Source organism: Haliaeetus albicilla, chromosome 13, assembly GCF_947461875.1.
Source record: "Haliaeetus albicilla chromosome 13, bHalAlb1.1, whole genome shotgun sequence".
Classification (NCBI taxonomy): Eukaryota; Metazoa; Chordata; class Aves; order Accipitriformes; family Accipitridae; genus Haliaeetus; species Haliaeetus albicilla.
In genome coordinates, this window is record NC_091495.1 from 16,339,270 (window position 1) to 16,360,078 (window position 20,809).

The window sequence follows — 20,809 nt, forward strand, 5'->3', positions numbered from 1 at the left end:
AAAATGCAAAGATCAATAAAAAAAGATATCAAATGCACAGCTTTCATTTCATTAAAACCTGTTTTGAAGTACTGCATAGGCACCATATTCCATTTGTTATACCAACGTGCACATTTGTGAGTTTCCACCATTATTCACAGAGATAAAGGATGCATTCTCTATGTATTCTTTAATCTTTGTAAATTAGAAGTGTCTTATTTTCATGATTCCACAGCTCTGGACTGTAAAACATCACATCGGAGTAGGTTTACTCCCACATTTATACAAATAAAGCATGCCCACCAGTCTCCCAGCAAGTAAAAAATGCTACCCCTGCAAATAATGGCCACTGCTTTGTTTAAAAGGCATGTTTTCACAGATATGCAGTTCTTGTATCCATATGTATTGGGTTTGTGTGGCAAGGTTTTGGTAGCGGGGGGTGGGGGTTACAGGGGTGGCTTTTGTGAGAAGCTGCTTCCCCTGTGTCCAACAGAGCCAATGCCAGCCGGCTCTAAGACTGACCTGCCACCGGCCAAAGCCGAGCCCATCAGCGACAGTGGTGGTGCCTCTGGGAGAACAGATTTAAGAAGGAAAAAAAGTTGCCGGGACACACAGAAACGGCAGCCGGAAAGAGGAGTGAGAACATGCGAGAGAAACAACCCTGCAGACCCCCAGGTCAGTGAAGAAGGAGGGGGAGGAGATGCTCCAGGCACCGGAGCAGAGATTCCCCTGCAGCCCGTGGGGAAGACCATGGTGAGGCAGGCTGTCCCCCTGCAGTCCACGGAGGTCCACGGTGGAGCAGATATCCACCTGCAGCCTGGGGAGGACCCCACACCGGAGCAGGTGGGTGCCCGAAGGAGGCTGTGACCCCTGGGAACCCCGCGCTGGAGCAGGCTGCTGGCAGGACCTGCGGATCTGTGGAGAGAGGAGCCCACGGAGCAGGTTTTCTGGCAGGACCTGTGACCCTGTGGGGGACCCATGCTGGAGCAGTGTGCTCCTGAGGACTGCACACTGTGGAAAGGACCCATGCTGGAGCAGTTCGTGAAGAACTGCAGCCCGTGGGAAGGACCCACGTTGGAGAATTTCGTGGAGGACTGTCTCCCATGGGAGGGACCCCACGCTGGAGCAGGGGAAGAGTGTGAGGAGTCCTCCCCCTGAGGAGGATGAAGGAACAGCAAAGATAACATGAGATGAATTGACCCCAACCCCCATTCCCCATCCCCCTGCGGTGCTGGCGGCGGTAGGTGGAGAATCCAGGAGCGAAGCTGCGCCCGGGAAGAAGGGAAGGGTGGAGAGAAGGTGTTCTGAGATTTGGTTTTATTTTCTTATTACCCTACTCTGGTTGACTGGTAATAAATTGAATTAACTTTCCCCAAGCTGAGTCTGTTTTGCCCATGATGGTAATTGGTGAGTGATCTCTCCTGTCCTTATCTCAACACACAAGCCCTTTGTTATATTTTCTCTCCCCTGTCCAGCTGAGGCGGGGGGAGTGATAGAACGGCTTTGGTGGGCACCTGGCATCCAGCCAGGGTTATCCCTACCACACCATAAAATTAACTGGACTAACAGTTATGAGAATGAATTGAAGACACTATAAAACTACAGCACACAAGCTAGTGTAAAAGATAGAAGTATTTTGTCTTTACCTATAATATCAAACGCCCTAATGAGATACTTAACACAAGAGAAGTACATTTAGGAGAAATCTAAAAAGGGTGTTTATTTTTTGTGTAGATACAGACGAATCCTGGAGATGACGTTCTTTACCTGTATACTTCCACCCCAAGTACATTGATCAGGCAAAGAACAACAAAGGATAAGATAGTTTGCTGAAGTTATAGTTACATACACCTCTAGCAGCTGTCTTGATATACATGTATTTAGGTGAATCAACAGAAGCCAAAATACAATTCAGGCTATAGCAGATCATACATCAAACCAGAAATAGCCTAGAAATCTGCGTCTTGATATTTCATTAGCAATTTTTAAAGCATTTCTATCAATGAATGTTTCTATCAATTACAGCTATGGAAAGTGCTGTTTAAACACAGATTTATATTAAAAATTACATAGAACAACATGCTTTTTTACATTTTTATTGAATGTAATATTTAAACAATTTCATAAACAACTAAAGCATAAAAGACTGTCTGCTCATGATGCTTCCAATCTTCTTTTCCTCCATTTTTCCACATAGAACTTGAATGTCTCCTATAAATAGAGTGGAATAAACAAGTTCAACCTTGTTTCAACTGAAAAGTTACTAATTCTGAACAAAATCTTATGTCCTGACAAAAGCCAAATCTATTATTCTCTGTCATGCAAAACTAGACCTGTACTGAAGTCTGTATAATTAAGAGAAACGCCAGAGAGAATAGAAGGAAAAGGAAAACCTTGCCAAAAATGCATAATGAAGCTTCTATTAAAATGCAATAATATAATCAATTTCATTTTAAAAAGAAAATACTTTTTAACTGCAATCTGCAATTGTGCCAAAAAGATTGAGACATTTTTAAAAACCAAGCTGCATTAGAGAAAAATTGAACAGGGAAATAAAAAAATGAATAATTTCAGTAACTTTGAAAAAACACTCTTATTTTCACTAGCTACATGTAAGAAACAGACATTCTAGGTTTTAAATTTACACAGTCCAATAAAATTTCAATTATAAATTATGTCAAGGTTGCAGAAAAAATCCACAGCTCTTAAAAAGCTAAACCAAATATTTTATGCCAAAATTTTCCCCAATTCTTTGCAAACTAAGAAAAGAAAATCACATTTATCATGAAGCAATGCAGAGAAACAACATATAATCAGGTCTTCACGGAACTATAGAAAAACACTTATTTTAGAATTTAAAAAGTGGCTAGAAAATGGCAATAAAAAAGTTTGTTTAGAGAGGAAAACCAGAATAAGTCTTTAAAGTCTGCTTCGCTAAAATGGTACTAGTAGACTGTTAGTCAAAGGAATGATGTGAAAGAAGTATTTACAGTCTTGACAGATTTAGTGTCATGCCACTTGTCACCCTCAAATAAGATATATTTGCACAGTTGCATATATCTGCTGGCAAGGCAGCTAGAAGCAAAGCTTCTATTAATTAAAAAAAGTTAATTCCTACAGTTCTAAAATCCCATCCTACTAAAGCAGCAACTTGTACTAGACAGAAAACAGGTAATTAATGCAAACTAAACCCCATTAATTGTTAATGAAATAAACATTCTGTAAGCCTTTTTAAGTTCAATGGCTTAGATAAGTGTCCCAAGGACATTTGATAGAAGCACACCTGTAGATGAGAGCCTGATAACGATCAGGTAGTTTAAATATCGTAAGCCCCAAGAGGTTTTATTTCTTCAAGTCAAATCCAATGCAAGATTACTATAGTTCCTACAACACTCAGTACTTCATACATTACCTCCTTTGAGGAGTCTCTGCAGAGATTTAATCCCTATGTAATTATTCATGCAATTTGTTTTATTAACACTGAACATACACAATTCTGCAGATCTATTTCCTAATTAAGAAATACTCACAGGAGGTTCAGTGAAAGGGACAGGCTCTCCTACTTTCTTCAGAAAAGCTGCTAAAGATTTCAGAGATAGCTCATGCAGCTGTATATTCTTTGCTTTTGTTTTCTCATACACAGCCTTTACAGAAGCAACATCCCCATCCAATTCTGAGGAAAAAACAAAACAAAACAAAACTGAAAATACCCCCCCATTGGTAAAGTGTTCCTCTTTTCACCTGTCTCCATGATGTCACACATTCCTACTACTTGCCAAAACATATTCTAAATATTTTAATATACAATATTCCAAATATTCCGGATATTATTCATATCCTACTGACAATTCACATAAAAGAACAGAACATACAGCCATTCTAGCTTTCCTTTTTATTTGAGGCTGGATGATCAATTCCTTCAAGCATGTGCTGGAACCACAAAGGAGTAGGAGATGCACAGTGAGAACACACCACCCTAGGATGTGAAATACAAAGCCATATGCCTCTTTCTGAAGCAAGTGATAAAAAATGAATACAAAAGCTAAAACAAAAGCCACCCAAGTTCAGCATGTGAGAACCCTAGAACAGAATTTAATCCCTTAAGTAAGGGCAGAATATTGTTACAGTTACAGGTGCTGGGTACATCAAAACTATAACCTAAAGGAACAAAGAAAACAAAGGTCAGATGCTCATTTTAGAACACAAACAAAAACCTATTTCATCCTATTGAGCAGGAGACAATTTTTGCTGACCCACTAACACTATGACAAACCTTAACGGCTTAAGTAACCAATAACATTTTTCCTGGATATTCCATAAAAGGTACCATCCCCTGCAACAGGTTTTAAGTAATCCATTCTTCATTTATCTAAAGCACTGCTCAATTCTAGCTGTGGAAGAGTGCACTGTATTTCTCCTTCCTCTAAAGTGGGAGAGGGCAGAAACTCCTCCTTCTACGTTGACTCATGCTTAATCATAGACTTTTCTGCTGCTCAGATATTTGCTTGAGACACATCAGGATGAAATTGAAGTGACCCCTGACATTTTCACTGTTGTCCTCAGGGTCCTAGAAGCAGTACAACAGTTCCTAGCACCTTGTAAACAACAAGGAAGCCATCATGTCCAGTTAAATGCATTTTGTTGCTTGGGAAAATGCAAACATCTGCAGTATGGGAGCTGTCTCAGGTTCTTACTTGTTCACATTTGGAAACACCATCTTCACAACCATAGGGGCTATAAAACCAATAGTTCTAAAAGAAAAAAAAAATCTTTAATTACGCAGAAATGGATAGCTTGTGTCCCTTTCTCATGAGAAAAAGCTTCCCACTCATGTCTGGCAAGTGGCTGAGCTCCTTTTAGAATGTGGGATGCTACTGCAGAAACTGCATGAAGTGATGGTTTAAGAGAAATCATTAACTTTCTGTTTTAAAGAAATAGATGTATTTACTGTATGGAAAACAAACAAAAAAGAGCTAATACTTAGATTGTGTTTAATGGACCATGCAAATGTGATTTTATGTATTTCCTTTTTCAAGAAGGTATACAGGACAAAGAAAGGAGTAAATGTCCCTTCATTTGTTCAGTTGTGGATGTCTGATATACGATCAGACTTCTTTCAGCTGTGATCTATATTCTACTATATATTTGCTAAACACATAAACACTTATTTTATTTGTCCATTTATTTTGATAACTAGCAACAGTAACTAACTGTAGTAATAGTACTCTGTTATCTTTCATTTCCCTAACTAATTAAAAATAACAATGTACCTGACAGGAGAATAATTTGTTTCCTAGAAAATGATGATACTACAAGGTTGGACTTGGATGAAAATGAGAAATCATGTTTTAAAGCTTCCTAACTGTAAAATGAAAAAAAGAAATGAAAAAAAAAGATCTTATTTCTAGCCCTCTTGGCTTGAACACAACCTAAGCACAGCCTTCTAAATTTCAGTTGTGCTAAATATTTTGCTGATGATCATTTTAACAGCCAAATGAGACTATCATGCTCACCGTTGCAGAAAGTATCAAAAATGGAAGAGAAGGGATGAGGGGAAGATGTAGCTGAATTGCTATTCATGTGTACAGGTCTGTACATATTATACATGGTGGGGACAGAATATAGTAAATGCCCCTGAATATCCTCAGAGTAGGACAACACCTTATTCTTTAAAACAGAAAGATGTAATAGAAAATGCAAAGATACCCTAGTACAACTGACCCAGTCCAGCCCTGGTAAGGTGGATCAAGTAACTGATGTGCACTCTTCTACCTGATATAGGAGTGGAATTGATGTCTCATACAGGTGAGATGCTTGTACAGAATAACCTGGGAACAGCTTTTCAAACTCCTCATACTGGTACTGTCTCCTCTAGAACTTGCTACGAGTCAGCTACATCTCTGCCTAAAGAAACTACAGCAACCATCTGTTCACATACAGTGTGGCTTCACATGTTGAATACACTCTAACCACTGTTTTAGGTATAATAGAGCAAGTGATTGATTCTCTGCAATCTCTTGATGTAGTTGGAAAGGATATTGAAAAAATTAATTAGTTCACTTATGGTATTTTTACTGAGCTAAAAGCAGTAAAGGGCTAATGATAGCAGCAAATACAGTGCTGGTGACAAAGGGCATTTTTTTGTTTTATAAAAACATGTTAGAAAACTTACCCTGCTGTGAATGCAACTGTAGAGCTAAACAATTTTGGTAGTGATTGCTGCTTTGAACATTACTAAGCAAGTGATTTTAAGTGAGATACTACATCATGAGAAATTCTACAACTTGATTCAAATATAGTGAAGTTTTTATTCCTTTAACACCATACCGTGGGGTTGGGGTTGAAGTATTTTACTTAATTATTCCTATTTATCTCTTCTGTGATAGATTGGAGCACAAGGGTTTCTGTCATTGTATCTTTTTGTTTGTAATACACATGTGAAGAATATTTGCTCCCTGTAATAAAACTGCAGGACCATATCGGAGTACACAAGGCAAAGGACACTACAGCAAAGAGATGCAAGCTTGCAAGCTTCCAACTGAGTGTTGCCATAGGGGCTATATGTCCTGGTTTTTCAAGAGTGAGTGTTGCAAATAAACATACTTAAATAAGCAACTTGATTTTTTAGAGCTGTTCCTCTCTGGCCTCAACTATAAAGAGAACCGATTAGCACTTCAAATCTACTATTTAGGTAAATCCAGATGAAGGCATCTGGAATATTAACTTTGGCTAAATTAAAACAGGTATAAAGAATCTACACTAATAACAATAAGGTCCTTGCACATTACTGACAAAAGTAATCATGATTTTGAAACACACACATAAAAGGAAACAATATACTTATTACATGTTTTGGGGGAAAAAAAGCAAGATTCATTTTAAAAGCCATTCATTTCTACAGTATTGCTCTCCATGGGTTAGGATGGATTCTTTTTTATTCCACGAAGTCCCTACTTAGCCTCTATTGTAGCAGTATCCTTTAATCTAATATAGCTCCTTTTGTAAAGGACTGTGTCAGTTGTTTGCTTTTCCAACCTAATAGCTAGGACAGTATACAGATCCAACAGACTTAAACAACAAAAACCTCAGACAAACCCCGCCAACCTCTTTGTGGCTCAAACTGTAAAGCAAGTTACACAGTGTAGATCCTACTCCCCTCTCTAAGGGTTTCCATGACCTTTCTGAATGTCTCAAGAGTTCTTACTAAAAAAAACTATTCCAAGGAGAGTAAATTACCATAACATCTCATGAGGTAACGGTATGCAATTTCCATATCTAGATGCTCAGGAATCAGTTCTAAAAGTGTCTCTATCTTCTTCGCCTATGAAATTTAACACACAGACAAAAAGAGCATTAACTTCAAATCTTAAACAACAAAGTAAAATTGCCAAATTTAGAATCATTTTAGAACTTAAGTGAAATGAACTGTACTGATAACAAGGAATGGATTGTGCAACTGAAAGTAGACATCATAACGTCCTTCCCAAAATTTCATATGCAGATATCAAATAGTCAAAGAAATCAGGCACAAAATAAAACAAACAAAATGCGGGACGAATATCCACACTAAAACAGGCCAAACATTAGTTTCTCAATTTTTTTTAAGGAAGCAATTAATGTATTAATGAGAATATGTCAGGATTTCAACCAATTTAAAAAAAAATGCAAACCACTCGGCAGCCTTCACTGACCTAGAGGTCAATGGTAGCTATGATCAGTGCTTAAAAGAAGTCAGATCATTAACTAATGTGCTTAAATTCAGAACCTCCCTCCCTCAACCTCTGATTCCAGTTTCAAAACCTCTCAGGTCTTGAATTAAAAAAAGTTTATAGAAATTGCTAACATTTATCACATGCTACTAACTTCTATGTGTTATTAGTATTTCAGCTTGAAAGTTAGAAAAATTCAAGTTTTTAAATTTCTTCTACAGGCACCAAAAGATGGTGATTATCATCATCATATTTATCATCATCACTTCAACAGAAGAACTTTTAATCTCTGAGTATTTAAAGGCAAGTTCCACAAACCATAAATGTGCATTTTCCCTCATTTGAAAAGTATTTATTCTAGTTTGTGTATTAACTGCCTCCTGATGCTGCCACTCTATGAAAGGGAAATCAATGTGGTTTTGCATGCATGTGTGTTTGGGGCTGGTTTTTTTGTTGTTCAGTGATGGGGTTTGTGGGGGTTGTTTTGGGGGGGGAGGGGTTGTGTGTGGTGGTTTTTTTGTTTTGTTGGGTTTTGGTTTTTTTTTTTTGTTTGGTTTGGTTTTTACTTTGAGGGGGGCATATGAGGAGGAAGGGACAGGAGTAGAGCAGACACATAAATGAGAGCATTTTGAATTATAGGGAATGAGCACAAAGCCACGAATCTAAACAGATGCTCAAACTAGATACATGCCCAAACCACCATAACAATAATATGAAATCTGTCTTTTAATGTAAACAGAGATATTTTATCATTAGAGAGAGGCTGAGTTTTTAACTTGCATTTGTATTCCTACAATGTAGCTAACAAAATAAGTACTTTCAGCTTGTCATACTGAACTGGATAGTGCAGTAAAACATTTAAAGCACAATGTCTGTAGGATATAAAGTATAACATCAAAAATGCAGGAAACTACTGGAACAACAGAAAAATATTAACTACACCCTTCTTTCCATCATGCTCCATAAACTGTTCCTTTAAATGTAACCAGCTCTGCAAACTAACCTCCTCCCTCCCCAAGAAACCTCATAAAGCTGTCAACTGTGAAGTTCAATATCCAAAACACTTCAACAAAGGTTGATGAAACAGTATTTTGCTACATATACAATGATATACATGAAAAAAAATACTATACCTGTCCAGGTTTAGATGCTGATCTAGCCATAAAACTCACTAAAGTTCTCTTCTCCTCAACTAATGCACCACACCTCTAAAGAAAAAGAAAGAAATAATGTAGCAGTCATGAGTAGGTTAGTGATAAACAAAATGACTAAGGTGAAAATTTCAAACTACAGATGTTTAAAATAATATACTAATATATTACCCATTTACAAGGTAAATAACTGACCATTAGTTTAAAAAAAAAAAACAACCAAAACAAAACCCAAAACAACACCACCCCCCTCCCTCCCCCCCAAAACACCACCACTGAACATAGCAAACAAGTTCATTTCATGCACCATTTTGGTAAACATTGTTTTTAAAATGGTAGTATAAAGTTTGTTTAAAACAAAAGGGGAAAGAATTAAACTAATACTTCAACATACCACAAAAACGAGGTTTAGGACTGCAAAAGAATGAAAAAGAGAAACACTATTCCTCTCCAATTATACTGCCAAGCATTCACAAGTGAGCTAGGGATCATAAGGTTAATTATACATTTAATAAGGTGTCAGGGAGATAACTGCTCGTTTCTTTATAAAAATTAAAATGTACAAAGCAAGTTCTCTTTAAAGTATAATTACCTACACTTATGCATACAAAGGACTGATTTCAATCTCTCTATTTTATAAAAGGCTTTCACTGCAATAGACAGGGTTTGAGAGGGAGAAGTTGAACTTAGAAAAGTTTAAGACAGACCAGATAAATCAAAAATCTATCTTACTTTAGAAACAAGGGCAAAATAAAATATACAAGACAATATTTTAGTGTATATTCCTCAAAGGTGTCAGTCTTAAAATTCTTACAATGCACAGTGCTTTTTACCAGCTGTAAGATATTTTATCAGTACCAAAATGCACAGGAAGAGAATACCGTGCATGGAATAATACACATACCACAAATTTACTACATTCAATGAGTATTTTAGACATATGTAAACAAGAAATTTTGGTTTATGCTATTATGAATATACTATATATGTAATATGGTTTGACAAGCTCTTTAAAGGTCCAGGTGAAAAGGTGTGAAGCTTCATTCCATCAGGTAAACTAAGACAAAAAATGTACCCATACTGTTCTGACAAAAAAATTGCTTTATGATGATAGAGGCAAAATATTCATGGGAGAAACTTGCAACATTTTATTACTGATTCCAGGCATTCTCACCTACTGTCAGTAGGTGCTCTGAGAGGAAAGAGACAGTCTAGTTGGAGAAATGTTTTCCACAGTCCCCTTTCATGCTGAAATATCAAACCACTTTTGACTTCTATCAGTAAAAGCATTCTCCCTCCAGACAGTACAAAAGACACTGTTGCTGTTCCTTGAACTTTTAAATAGACTCTTAGTTGCATTTCTGAAAGCAAGAATTCTCCACGTGTATACTAATGTTTCAGATTATTACAAGCAAAATAATTCATTTAGATTGTGGTCTACTTTTCAAGAAAATAACAAATAATGGACAGTGATTATTACTATCTTCTAGTTACCTATTAGTAGAATACTTGATCCACAATAGCAGTCAAGAATGTTTAACACAACTGAAAATTTTTCCTGTACCATATAAAAACCAAATTCTTATACACAGAAGTTTCATCTCAAGCTTATCTGTGAATGTCCACTTAACATGAAATATTTAAATTCTCCCCCAAGATAGCGTATACACTGTTATTTCAAGTATGCTACAGAGCCATGAATTTAATTCCAACAGTTGGACGCTGTTGTAATAATAAGTTTTAGGAATACATGAATGGAAATTATTCCATGTTTTGAAAAATTTTAATAATGTGCAGGTTTTACTTAAAAATGCAAACCCCCCTATTTTCACAAAAGCAAGAAATTGTAACAGATTTTCATTCACTCATTCAATTTCATTCATTTCAATCAAAGAGCAATCAAAAAAATCAGGAAGAATAAAATAACTTGAGTTTTTTCCATTTTGATGTTTCATGCTATATAGCAAGAGGGTTTTATATCAAAATTGTAGCCTGCTTTTAATTTAATCCTCAGATGACCAGATAGGCAAAGCAATAAACGAAGTAATATTCCAGAGCAGTGAATATACAAATAATACACCTTGCACTGTAGCAAAAGTAACTGAACGCATTTGTTGGTATGCATTCTTCTCAAAAAATGGTCTCGGATTATCATAAAAGATCTGGTGGATGAAGAAGAACTTTTCCTTTAGCAGCTTAAAATACTTAGGAACTGGTAAATGAGTAGTATGCACTACCAGGAGATGGTAAGAGGCCTCAATCTGAGGCAGGAGCCTAGCACACAGAACAATCTGCAGAATCAGGGTGACTGCTGGACTGCCACCTGCTGGGATGAGCCTCCCTGACGGAGCCTGTTTGTGCACGCTGCCAGCAGCAGCTCCCATGGCCCACAGTTCATCCCACCTCTGGCTTGGCTTTGTCTTTAGCTCTGTACAAGTGGCATGAATACAGCTGCCTCATTCCTTGAGGATTGCTAACTCAGCTGAGACTGTGGCCCAGAGACCACCATTTGTCTTCTAATGCATCTGTGACACTCAAGGGAATAGAAAACAAATTCAGCTTTTAATAAACCTTGAATACAGCATATACAGTATTAGAGCAATCAGGTGAAATAAGGTCCATGAAAAGTAAACATTGCCTGCTTCTGGTCTGCAAACTGTACAGCTGTTAAGGCACTTTTATGTTTATAGCACTTAAGAAATTATACGAGAAGTTGCAAGGAAATGGTTTGCAAGAAGCAACTGCTGTCTAGCAGAAAACTTATAAAAGAATATTTGCTTTGGACGGAATTTCAAGCAATATACAAATCCTCCTTTTATTTCCTTCAGGCTGTTAGAAGACAAAAAGCCTTCTGACTCTGGCACCCACTACTACGACTAGCACTAGAGTACTAGCTCACAGTTTGGAATAGTCTAAACTGTGCTACTGCTACTCACACTGTAATTCAAAAGCATACTAATACTAGCCTATGCTATACAACATCTCTTTTTGACAATTTCTCAGTTAACCTTTGAAGAGCTGTAAGCATTTCTGTACCTCTCTTGTTGTGTCATTACCTGTATCAGCGATCTGGCATCATCCACTCTGTCTGCACTGACATATTGAAGGAAAAGATCTGTGACAGGTCTGTAAATTCCAAACTGACTGGCCAGTCGTTCTGCCATCACACCAACTGCAAAATGACGAGTACGTAAGGAAAATCTTCTATTGAAAAGCCACTTTTGTAAACTTCACAGGCATGATTTATGCTGACTGAGCAGGTTTTACATGTAATGGCTCTTTCATAACACCCCTGTCTAGTCAGAATATTTAAGCATCATTGCAATTAACTTACATTTTTCCAAACCTGGTTCTAATCCTTCCTCAGACACCTTTCTTAACAAATAGGAAATATTTTTGACAGCTTGATCAGGATTCTGTGCACTAGAGATAAGCAGAGGCTCAAGGTATTCCACAGCAGCATCAAGGTCATTGCTAGGAAAAGAGATTGAACTAGCTTAGTTTCTGAAATCAAGATTTCTACACCTAAAGAAACAATTACATTAAAGTTTTTGTTTTCTACATTAAGGTTGTATTTCCCAGGAATAGCTGAGTACCTATGACTTCATTCAAATATTGTAAAAGCGAAACCATTTATGACTGAATGAATAAATTAACCCATAAATAAATTTTTTATGACCTTTGACCTGTACAAAGCCTAAGTAATTTTGACACACTTTTTTCCTCATTAGGAAAGAAGAGTTCAGCTAACTGCTTTAGGAAAATGTGTTTTGCAAATCTAGAAGGCAAAATCAAAACATTAAGAGAAGGTATCTGAATAATTAATGCATGCAACTCAAGTATTTTTTTAAATGCTATTCAATTAATTATTTACCCAATTTTTCCCATGCCTGCCTTTTTGGATGCAAAAGACAATACTAAATGTCATTTGGTTAGTATTTTTGTCTAAACACTTTTAATCTTATGGCTTAAGTATAGCAAATGCTGATAAAATAATGCAGGAAGTATTCACCGAAGTATAAACTCTACTTTTAGCATTCTAAAAAGTTCAAATGACAACATCTCTTATCAGTCCACTCTAAAAACTAATTTAATTGAAAAAGACATTGGAGCACAATGAATGCTTTTAGGTGAAGCAGAAACACAGCACATTGGAAAGCTATGAAAAATGTTTTGAAAGCTGTATCAGAAACATGACTCTACCAATAAATGAACAGGTATTAAAAATATCTGGAAAAATCTGTTTTTCATAGTTCTCAAGGTACAGCTTGCATATATTTAAGAATATGTAAGGTACCTATTATTTGTGCTGCTGTTAAGTCTTTTCATACATCCAAGCTAGTTTCAGTATAGGAAAAGAAAAGCTGATGCTGTTTAAATAACCTGTGCCTGCATACAGTGATTTATTTATTTATTCCTGTCAGCAATCTACATCTTAAGAACATAGCATGACTTTGCAACACTTTTATAACATGGAAATATAGGAAAATATGCAGCTTATGAGACAAATCCTGAAGTATCTCTCCTATTTGGACTGTTTAATTTCGGCTAAAGTCAAAGCACTAAAACTGTGCCAAGGACTACTGAGAGCTAAGTATTTACAGGATCAGTCCTTTATAGACAGATTGTTTTTCAGTGGCTGAAAACATAGCAAGCTCACTACTGGAACTGGCCTGCATGGTTCTCCTTCAATTCAAGTGCTCTTGCTGTTCCAAACACTGCACTGACTATTCTCTCTGGCCTGGCATGCCTGAGACGATCAGGTATCTGTTATGTACTATACAGTTCTACAGCTTTCCTGAGTTAGACACAGGAGCTCTACCTGATGAAACTGGTTTGAAATAAAATAATGGAATATGTAGGATTCCTGAAGACTGGCTCCTGCAAAGGATATCCGAGTTCATAGTATGCCCTTTCTCCCAGAAGTGCTTCCCCCATGCAGTTTTATACAAAGGATAAACTAGCACAGTACCAATGTATCAACTAAAACAAAAATGCTAGGCAGAACATGATACTGAATTAAAACAGTTGAAATCAAGGATACTCAAAGTGTGGGGATATTTATCATGATTGAAACTGTGGCCTAAAACAGCAGAGGAGCCAATTTTTTTATAATTCTGACAAAAAAGTATAAAACCACTCCACAGATATATGTCTGGCTTTCACATTTTGAGGGTGAACACAATAATATTTTGTCATTTCAACTACTGGAACAGGTAGCACATTTTTGTTTTCAAACAAGTGTTACATGCATAATCTGTGGGTGTTAAGTTCAAGATTTTTTTATGTATATATTGATGAAGTAATTCAATTTTACTTTCAGATTTCATAGGGCTTTTGATCTCACACCAAGGGGAACACTTCACGTGAGGTGTCATGTTAGACCAAAGGTATCAAAGCTAAATTACACCAGCAGAGAAGACTTTACGCTCTCCCAGATACTTCATAGCTATCCCTGTATTTCATTAAATGATTTTCAACCCCAAATGTATTTGGGAAATAATACCAGAACAGAACTGCACAGCACACTGCTCAACTTGACCAGAATTTTAAGATCTACGGCACTGTAAGAATGAAATAGAATAAAATGGGTAACACAAGTCATTTCCCGCTGCTCTGCATAAAATAATTACATATACTAGTCCTAGAAATACTTACTTTTTAGTATAAGCCAATGCAATAGCATTAGCAATTAGCGAGGCAGATACACCAACTGATTTTGTGATGCCTTCCAGCATGTTTTTAAGTGCTTGCAGGTTCTTTAGATCTCCTTTTTCTGCCAGAGTCTGAGTGAGCACAGTAACTGCTGGTCTAGTAGGCAACAAGCCGTTGTCAAGCATTCCTTTTAAAACAGCCAGGGCATCTAACAATGGTAAAGAAATAAGGGAAAAGGAAATCAGACTTTAGTTCAGAAGGCAACCATGCTGTTAGTATCATTAACCCTACCCTTTCAAAAACATGTACAGAAAATGATTCTCTTGCTGAACTTAAGCCCCAAAATTGCTATAGTGAATTATAACTTTAATATATACACACACAAATAAAAACTTTCAACAGTAATTCAGGTTAAAACGCTCTAACATTTGCTCAATAAAAAGTATTAGTATACTTTTAACATTTAATTAATTTATTTTAGTAGCCAGCTCAAGGAAAGTAGCTGTGTCATAAATGTCCTCCCTTATGACCTTAAAGTCATGACTTTTTCAGTTTTTTTCTCCAAACTATAATCAATTTTCTTTACTAAAAAACCAAAAATGTTGCATACTTAAGAATAAATATAGTTTAAAAAAGTAATTAATTATTGAAACTGCTAAAGTCTAGTATTCAGATTTGTCTTTTTAAGTGTGCACCAAAACTTTGTTTACCAACATTTAATTTTTAAATAAAATTGGAATTTTAATAAAATGGAAACAAGTCTCCATACAAGAACAAAAATAAACTCAAAACTGGACAGTTACCTCAAGAACTCCTAAAATTATAGCAACTACCTATGTTAAAAACACACAAAATCAATCTCCTGTCCATCTGTCTCAAACTCCCCAAACCCACTGCAGATGAAGTCACCCTCATTTCTCTAATCAGAATTCTTGTCAATTTACATTCTACATGAGCAAACACACAGAGAAAGACATGCCCCTCCAGTAAAAATCTCTTACTCCTTACCAGCATAGGCAGGATTAATCACAGATAATAATTAGAATACCAAGTGATAACACTTCTAACATAACATACACCCACTTGAACTCCACTGCATTAACATTCCAATTCAATATGCAGGTACTGCAGAAACCAAATATTAACTTTCACAAGAGAGGAAGAAAAAACATCCGGTATACCTAACTTTCTTTCACAGCAAATTTTCTTTCTGCACATCCTTCCCCCCCTTTTCTTTTTTAGGGGGAAAAAAAAGAAAAAATACATCAGGGGCAAGATTCCCAAAATTTAAAAAGCAGACTTAAAATACATGCTAAGTTCAAATTCTCTCCCAACTGTGTGGACCTCCCTTTAGCATGGAGCATGACCAGCCTTCTCAAGAACAAGGACAGAGAAACATTTGAAAACTGCATGTGTGCAGCATTCCTGCACGAAATTATGTAATAGTAGGATACTGGATAATTCTGCTGGTATCTTTTTTTTTTAATTACGCAAAAGCATTCATTACTACTAGCCTAAATTAATAATTTAATCCCTTGATTTTTCAGTACTTAAAAGCAGGTAACGCTGTGCATGAGAAAACCAATCATTTATCTTTTAAAAGGCTTTCCTATAAACTTTGCAAATTCCCTACCATGAAACTCTGACTCTAAATTCTAACTCTTAAAGTAACCTGGGTTTTACCAAGTTCTTGCTAGAAGATATTAGAGCTCTTATGAGTGGACCTACGTAAAAACTTTTAACTATACCACACTATACAGCAAAGAATGATGATGAACTATATGAGGAAGTAATAAAAAAAGCAAGTTTTACACAAGTGAAAGCCATCACAGAATGTAGGTCAAATGGAGCTCACCAACAAAAGATTACAAAAAGACTGTGCCCAAAAATTTTTTCGGTAATCCATGAGCCTCAGAAAATGACTGGTATGGTTGAAATATTTAGTAGCTTGCATTTTCAAGGCTTTGCTTACAAAAAGAGAAGCAGTATCTTTCAAATTAAAATAGAAACAAGGATCAAGTCTGACTGTTCAAGTAAATTACCAAAGTAAAGCTTGTTCAATGCACAAGATAAAGTAAAATACAATTTTGCAAAGCAATGTAATTCCACAGACTTCTTGAGAAATTTTGTATTGTGCAAAAAGAAACACTTTTAGTGTACTGCAAGGGAAAGGGTTGACATGGCAGTGAATTTAGTATGCTAGCTAAAAAGAAATCATGTAGTTAATGCAAGAGATTGGCAGAATAGAGGGACATCAGCGATGTTCTGAAGAAGGGAAGATTTTTTGGTGTGTAATATTTAGGATGAACTGGCAAAACTTTATGGCACACTGGACAAGAAAAAGCAGAAAATTTATTAGAATAAAATCAGACAGGAAAGTCAGGTGAAGGCCTTGAAAGCTGCAAAAACAAGAGCAAGAGAAGCAATTGTATTCATCACAAATACTTCAGTCAATGATGCCTGGCAGTGACATCAGACTGGAGACTGAAAGGGGAAGGAATTTGAAAGAAGTCAAGTTTATCAGCTGCAGGAAAGAGTACAAGGTGAGAATATGCATCTAAATGCTCATCATAGGTATTCTAATGTAGCTGATGTTACATGGGTATGGGCTACTACAGCTACACATAATGGAATGAAATAAAATTAACTGATGGCAGAATCAAAAATGGATTTTCTGGTATGCCTTCTGGTATGAAAATAAACCCCAAGTCAGTATAATACATTTTCTCTGTACATAGCTGCTTTAACGCTTAAAGGTACTGACAAAAATACGTATCAACACTGTACCTATGCTTGCACAGGGATAAAAGACACAGCACTACATGTAAAACTATGTGCTTGCAGAGTTTTTCTCTCTCACAAGAGTTCTACAGCACAACTAAATAAGTAAAATGTAACGCTGTGGAACTGAACTCTAGGCTGCAAAATAACTAATGCCGAGAACTAAAATAACACACTTGCAAACTTCATCCACCATCTTGTTGGGTATCCTTACATACTCTTCAGCCACCATTTTCTTTTCTATCATCATTGTTACATTAAAAAGAAAACCAAACTGAATGTTTGTTACTGTTGGTATTGAGAACTATTAAAAAGTATTTGATTAAGTTTTTAAATCAATATTATAATCATTTAGTGCACAATCATGCACATTTAACAGTCAATTTAACTCATCTGGTATCTCACACAACCAACACAATATGCAAGAAACAACTGCTGGGAATTGTTTCAGATGCTCTAAAGTATGTTAATTTCCAAAGCAAAATGACTTGTGCTGTGAATTTTAACACACTTGAAAGCCTGTACTTTCTCTCGTTCTGGAGCACAAATTTTGCATGTCTGAAGAGCTGTGATTCATCTTAAGAAAACCCATCTTGTGTTAAATGGAATGGAAACTGGACTAAGTGGTCAAATGACAAGTACATTCATATTCAAGCTGTATTATAAATGCATGTACAGTAATTTACGTCTCTCAGCTACCACAAAAGGCTCTTGATAAGCAGGTAATTTGCTAAATGGACTCCTTTATCCAAGTATTCGAAGGGCGTTACAAGAAAAATCTGCAGAGGCATTAATGTGACGTAAAGGTCAAGCATTGTGACATACCTTTCAAATAATCCCGCCTAACTTGCGATATGATGAGGAGGCTGCTGGCAGCACTGTTCAGTGTGAAGCCCTTGATGTGGGTCTCAGCACTAAAAGAAGCAGACATTTAGAAAGGAATTACTGACATGCTTCTGATACGATAATAAATGGTTGAGCACCAAGGTGAAATTATAAAAACTACTGTTCGTATGTTAAAAATATTGCTGCAAAATATCGACCTGGAGACAGCTTTTGTGTTATCCTGTCAATGGTTATAGAAGGATAATTTTTTTTTGCATTCTGACAGATGACAAAGTTGGAAGTGAGCAACAAAAGAAACAAAGTACAAGATTTTTTTTAAACAATCGGTTCAGATTCTTGAATGCTGACATATTAGATGACTAAAATAACTGCATGCCCTGCATTGTTCTGTTGTATCCTAAGCTGGATACTTTTTCTTCTTTTTTCAATAGTCACCATAATTATAAAATATAAAACTATTCTTTCAGCAATAAAAATGAAACATTTATTTTCAGCACTGTATATTTTAAACATAAACTAAAGCATATTATGAACTAACACCATATCATTTGGTTGATTAATTTTCAAATTTCTGTCATCTAGATGTATACAGGTTTTAAAGAGAACATACTGCTTTTGCTGCCTTAGCCATATTAAAATTGCATTTTGCTTATCAATTCTTTACCTCCTGTAATACAAAACTTCACATATCTATAGCAAAGAGAATCCTTACTTTAATAACACTGCTAAAGCTTTTCTAACACTCTGGAAATTAGTCAAGACAGACTAACCAGCAATCACATTGATCTTATACTACAAAATGTTCCTGTTCCTGAATGACATATAGCCACATTTTTAATATATAAGGATAACTTTACAAATGTTCATTTCTAGATTACAAAATCTCTACACAGAAAAGGGGGGCATTGCCATTTACCATATCAGCAATCAAGATAAACCTCACTGATCATCTTGTGGCAAACAACTGAGCAGCCTACCTACTTGAACTTAGAGGCTGAGCGGATTGGGAGGTAAGCAGGGTCATTGCTAAATTATTCTCCTCAATCCCAAGAAAATCCTTCACATCGCACACAATATGACTGTCCTCTCAGTCACTTTCAGCCTCCCAGGCTCACAAATGCAGTCACTGGACTCGGGATTTTCTTACTCTCCCAACCAATCCTCTTAATCCCTGCCTAAGCACCCACTGCTCAGTTCCGCCTTCCCCCCCCGCCTTGTCCCATCTGTCAAAGCCCTTAAGTCAACAATTCATGCATGAGACTGTAAATTACATATAACAAAGGATTTACTTTCTCCAATCTTCCAATCTTTAGTGTGATTAAATAGATGTTAGCTACTATTACAGAACTAATCCATCATTCCAATACTCCTAAATTTCTATTTAAAACTTCTTGGACTAAATGCAGTAAATATTCCTCAAAACAGTGCTGGAATGTGAAAGGTTGACCAACAAATCAGTAACCTTCTGGGTTGCTTGTGTTTTTTTTTCAAATGGGGAGTAGGAGTGCAATTTCCTTCTACCACATCACTTCCTCATGGAAGTTTCTCAGTTCTGGTAACAGGAGGCCAGTTTTAAAATTACCTGACCTTTTTAAATAGAAAAATTACTGATTTTGTTACCTATGCTAATGCTCATAGTAAAGCTCTCTAAATATTATTTAAATTTCAAATTTGGCTTCAAGCAGTGTAAAAAGAACAAGATGTTAGCTTATACAAATGAAGGTAGCTTTCCTGTATTTTATGAAAATATTAGGAGTTGCACAAGTTTCAGGCCACTGCACACATTTAAGCCTTGGAGGAGTAATCTTTTTGTAGTATTGAGGTTGGATAAATTGTCAAGCATGCAGAAATGTGTGCGAAACACACAGATTTGCTATTCCTCAACCATTGGTACATACACAATCACTTTCTTTATTTCAGTGAATAATTTAAAACTTACAGACTTTTAAAAATGCTTAATGTAAGCATCATTTTGTTACTAGAAAAAAGAAACAGATAAACACCATGAGCCCTACAAGTATGAAGCATTTTCTGTTTTGATGCAACAGTGAGCTGTTACAGGCTTTTTAGAATGTCATTATTTGGCATTTCTATGCTACAAGATGCAGTATGAGAGTTCTGAAAAGCACAGGGGTTATTATGATAGTTGGCTTTGACCAGTGACCAAGAATAGAACCTTTTATTGAATCCTACTTTTTTTTCCTAAATATATCACGGTTCAGAGGCTTAGACCTTTAAAATACATCTCCAACTTTTTTAGTCATTAAAATTTTTTGTTCATTTTTTTCCTGCATTTTGAATTTACATACTAAAACACTTATCTAAGTGGGAATTGTGAATCATCGAAAGACTAGGAACAAGCAACCACTCTTCCAATCGGCAAATTACTGTTGATAACATGCAATACTTTGTGCATCTTCCTTACAAATGTGTTTGAGCTGCAGAGCAGGGAAGCAGTCAATGCATGTACAAATCTTCAGTAGAAAGTTTCAAACTTCTTCCCTGAAGAATCTTTCAATACATCTTTTGATACATTAATATTTTCTGCGCATGTTTAACAAACTACCTAAACTTTGTCAACATTCTTTGTACTTCTAAAACATCTCCTTTCCATCTTCTATTTACAAAGATTTATCAGTTACTTCCATTTCAGGGAGCTTAATTTGATAAAATGTTTTAGTTCTTCCT

At 36.2% G+C, this 20,809-nt stretch overlaps 1 protein-coding gene across 1 annotated transcript in view; it reads right to left on the minus strand.

Annotated features, from left to right (window-relative positions):
* Window positions 1-1,673: 1,673 nt before the first annotated feature.
* The window catches only part of LRPPRC (leucine rich pentatricopeptide repeat containing), a 93,956-nt gene continuing 74,820 nt past the window's right edge, over window positions 1,674-20,809 (minus strand). The window contains 8 exon segments of the mRNA XM_069800272.1: window positions 1,674-2,190; window positions 3,510-3,652; window positions 7,216-7,300; window positions 8,822-8,896; window positions 11,896-12,011; window positions 12,174-12,313; window positions 14,498-14,702; window positions 18,101-18,189. Of these exon segments, the coding sequence (XP_069656373.1) occupies window positions 2,134-2,190; window positions 3,510-3,652; window positions 7,216-7,300; window positions 8,822-8,896; window positions 11,896-12,011; window positions 12,174-12,313; window positions 14,498-14,702; window positions 18,101-18,189 (910 nt within the window). The 3' untranslated portion in view covers window positions 1,674-2,133.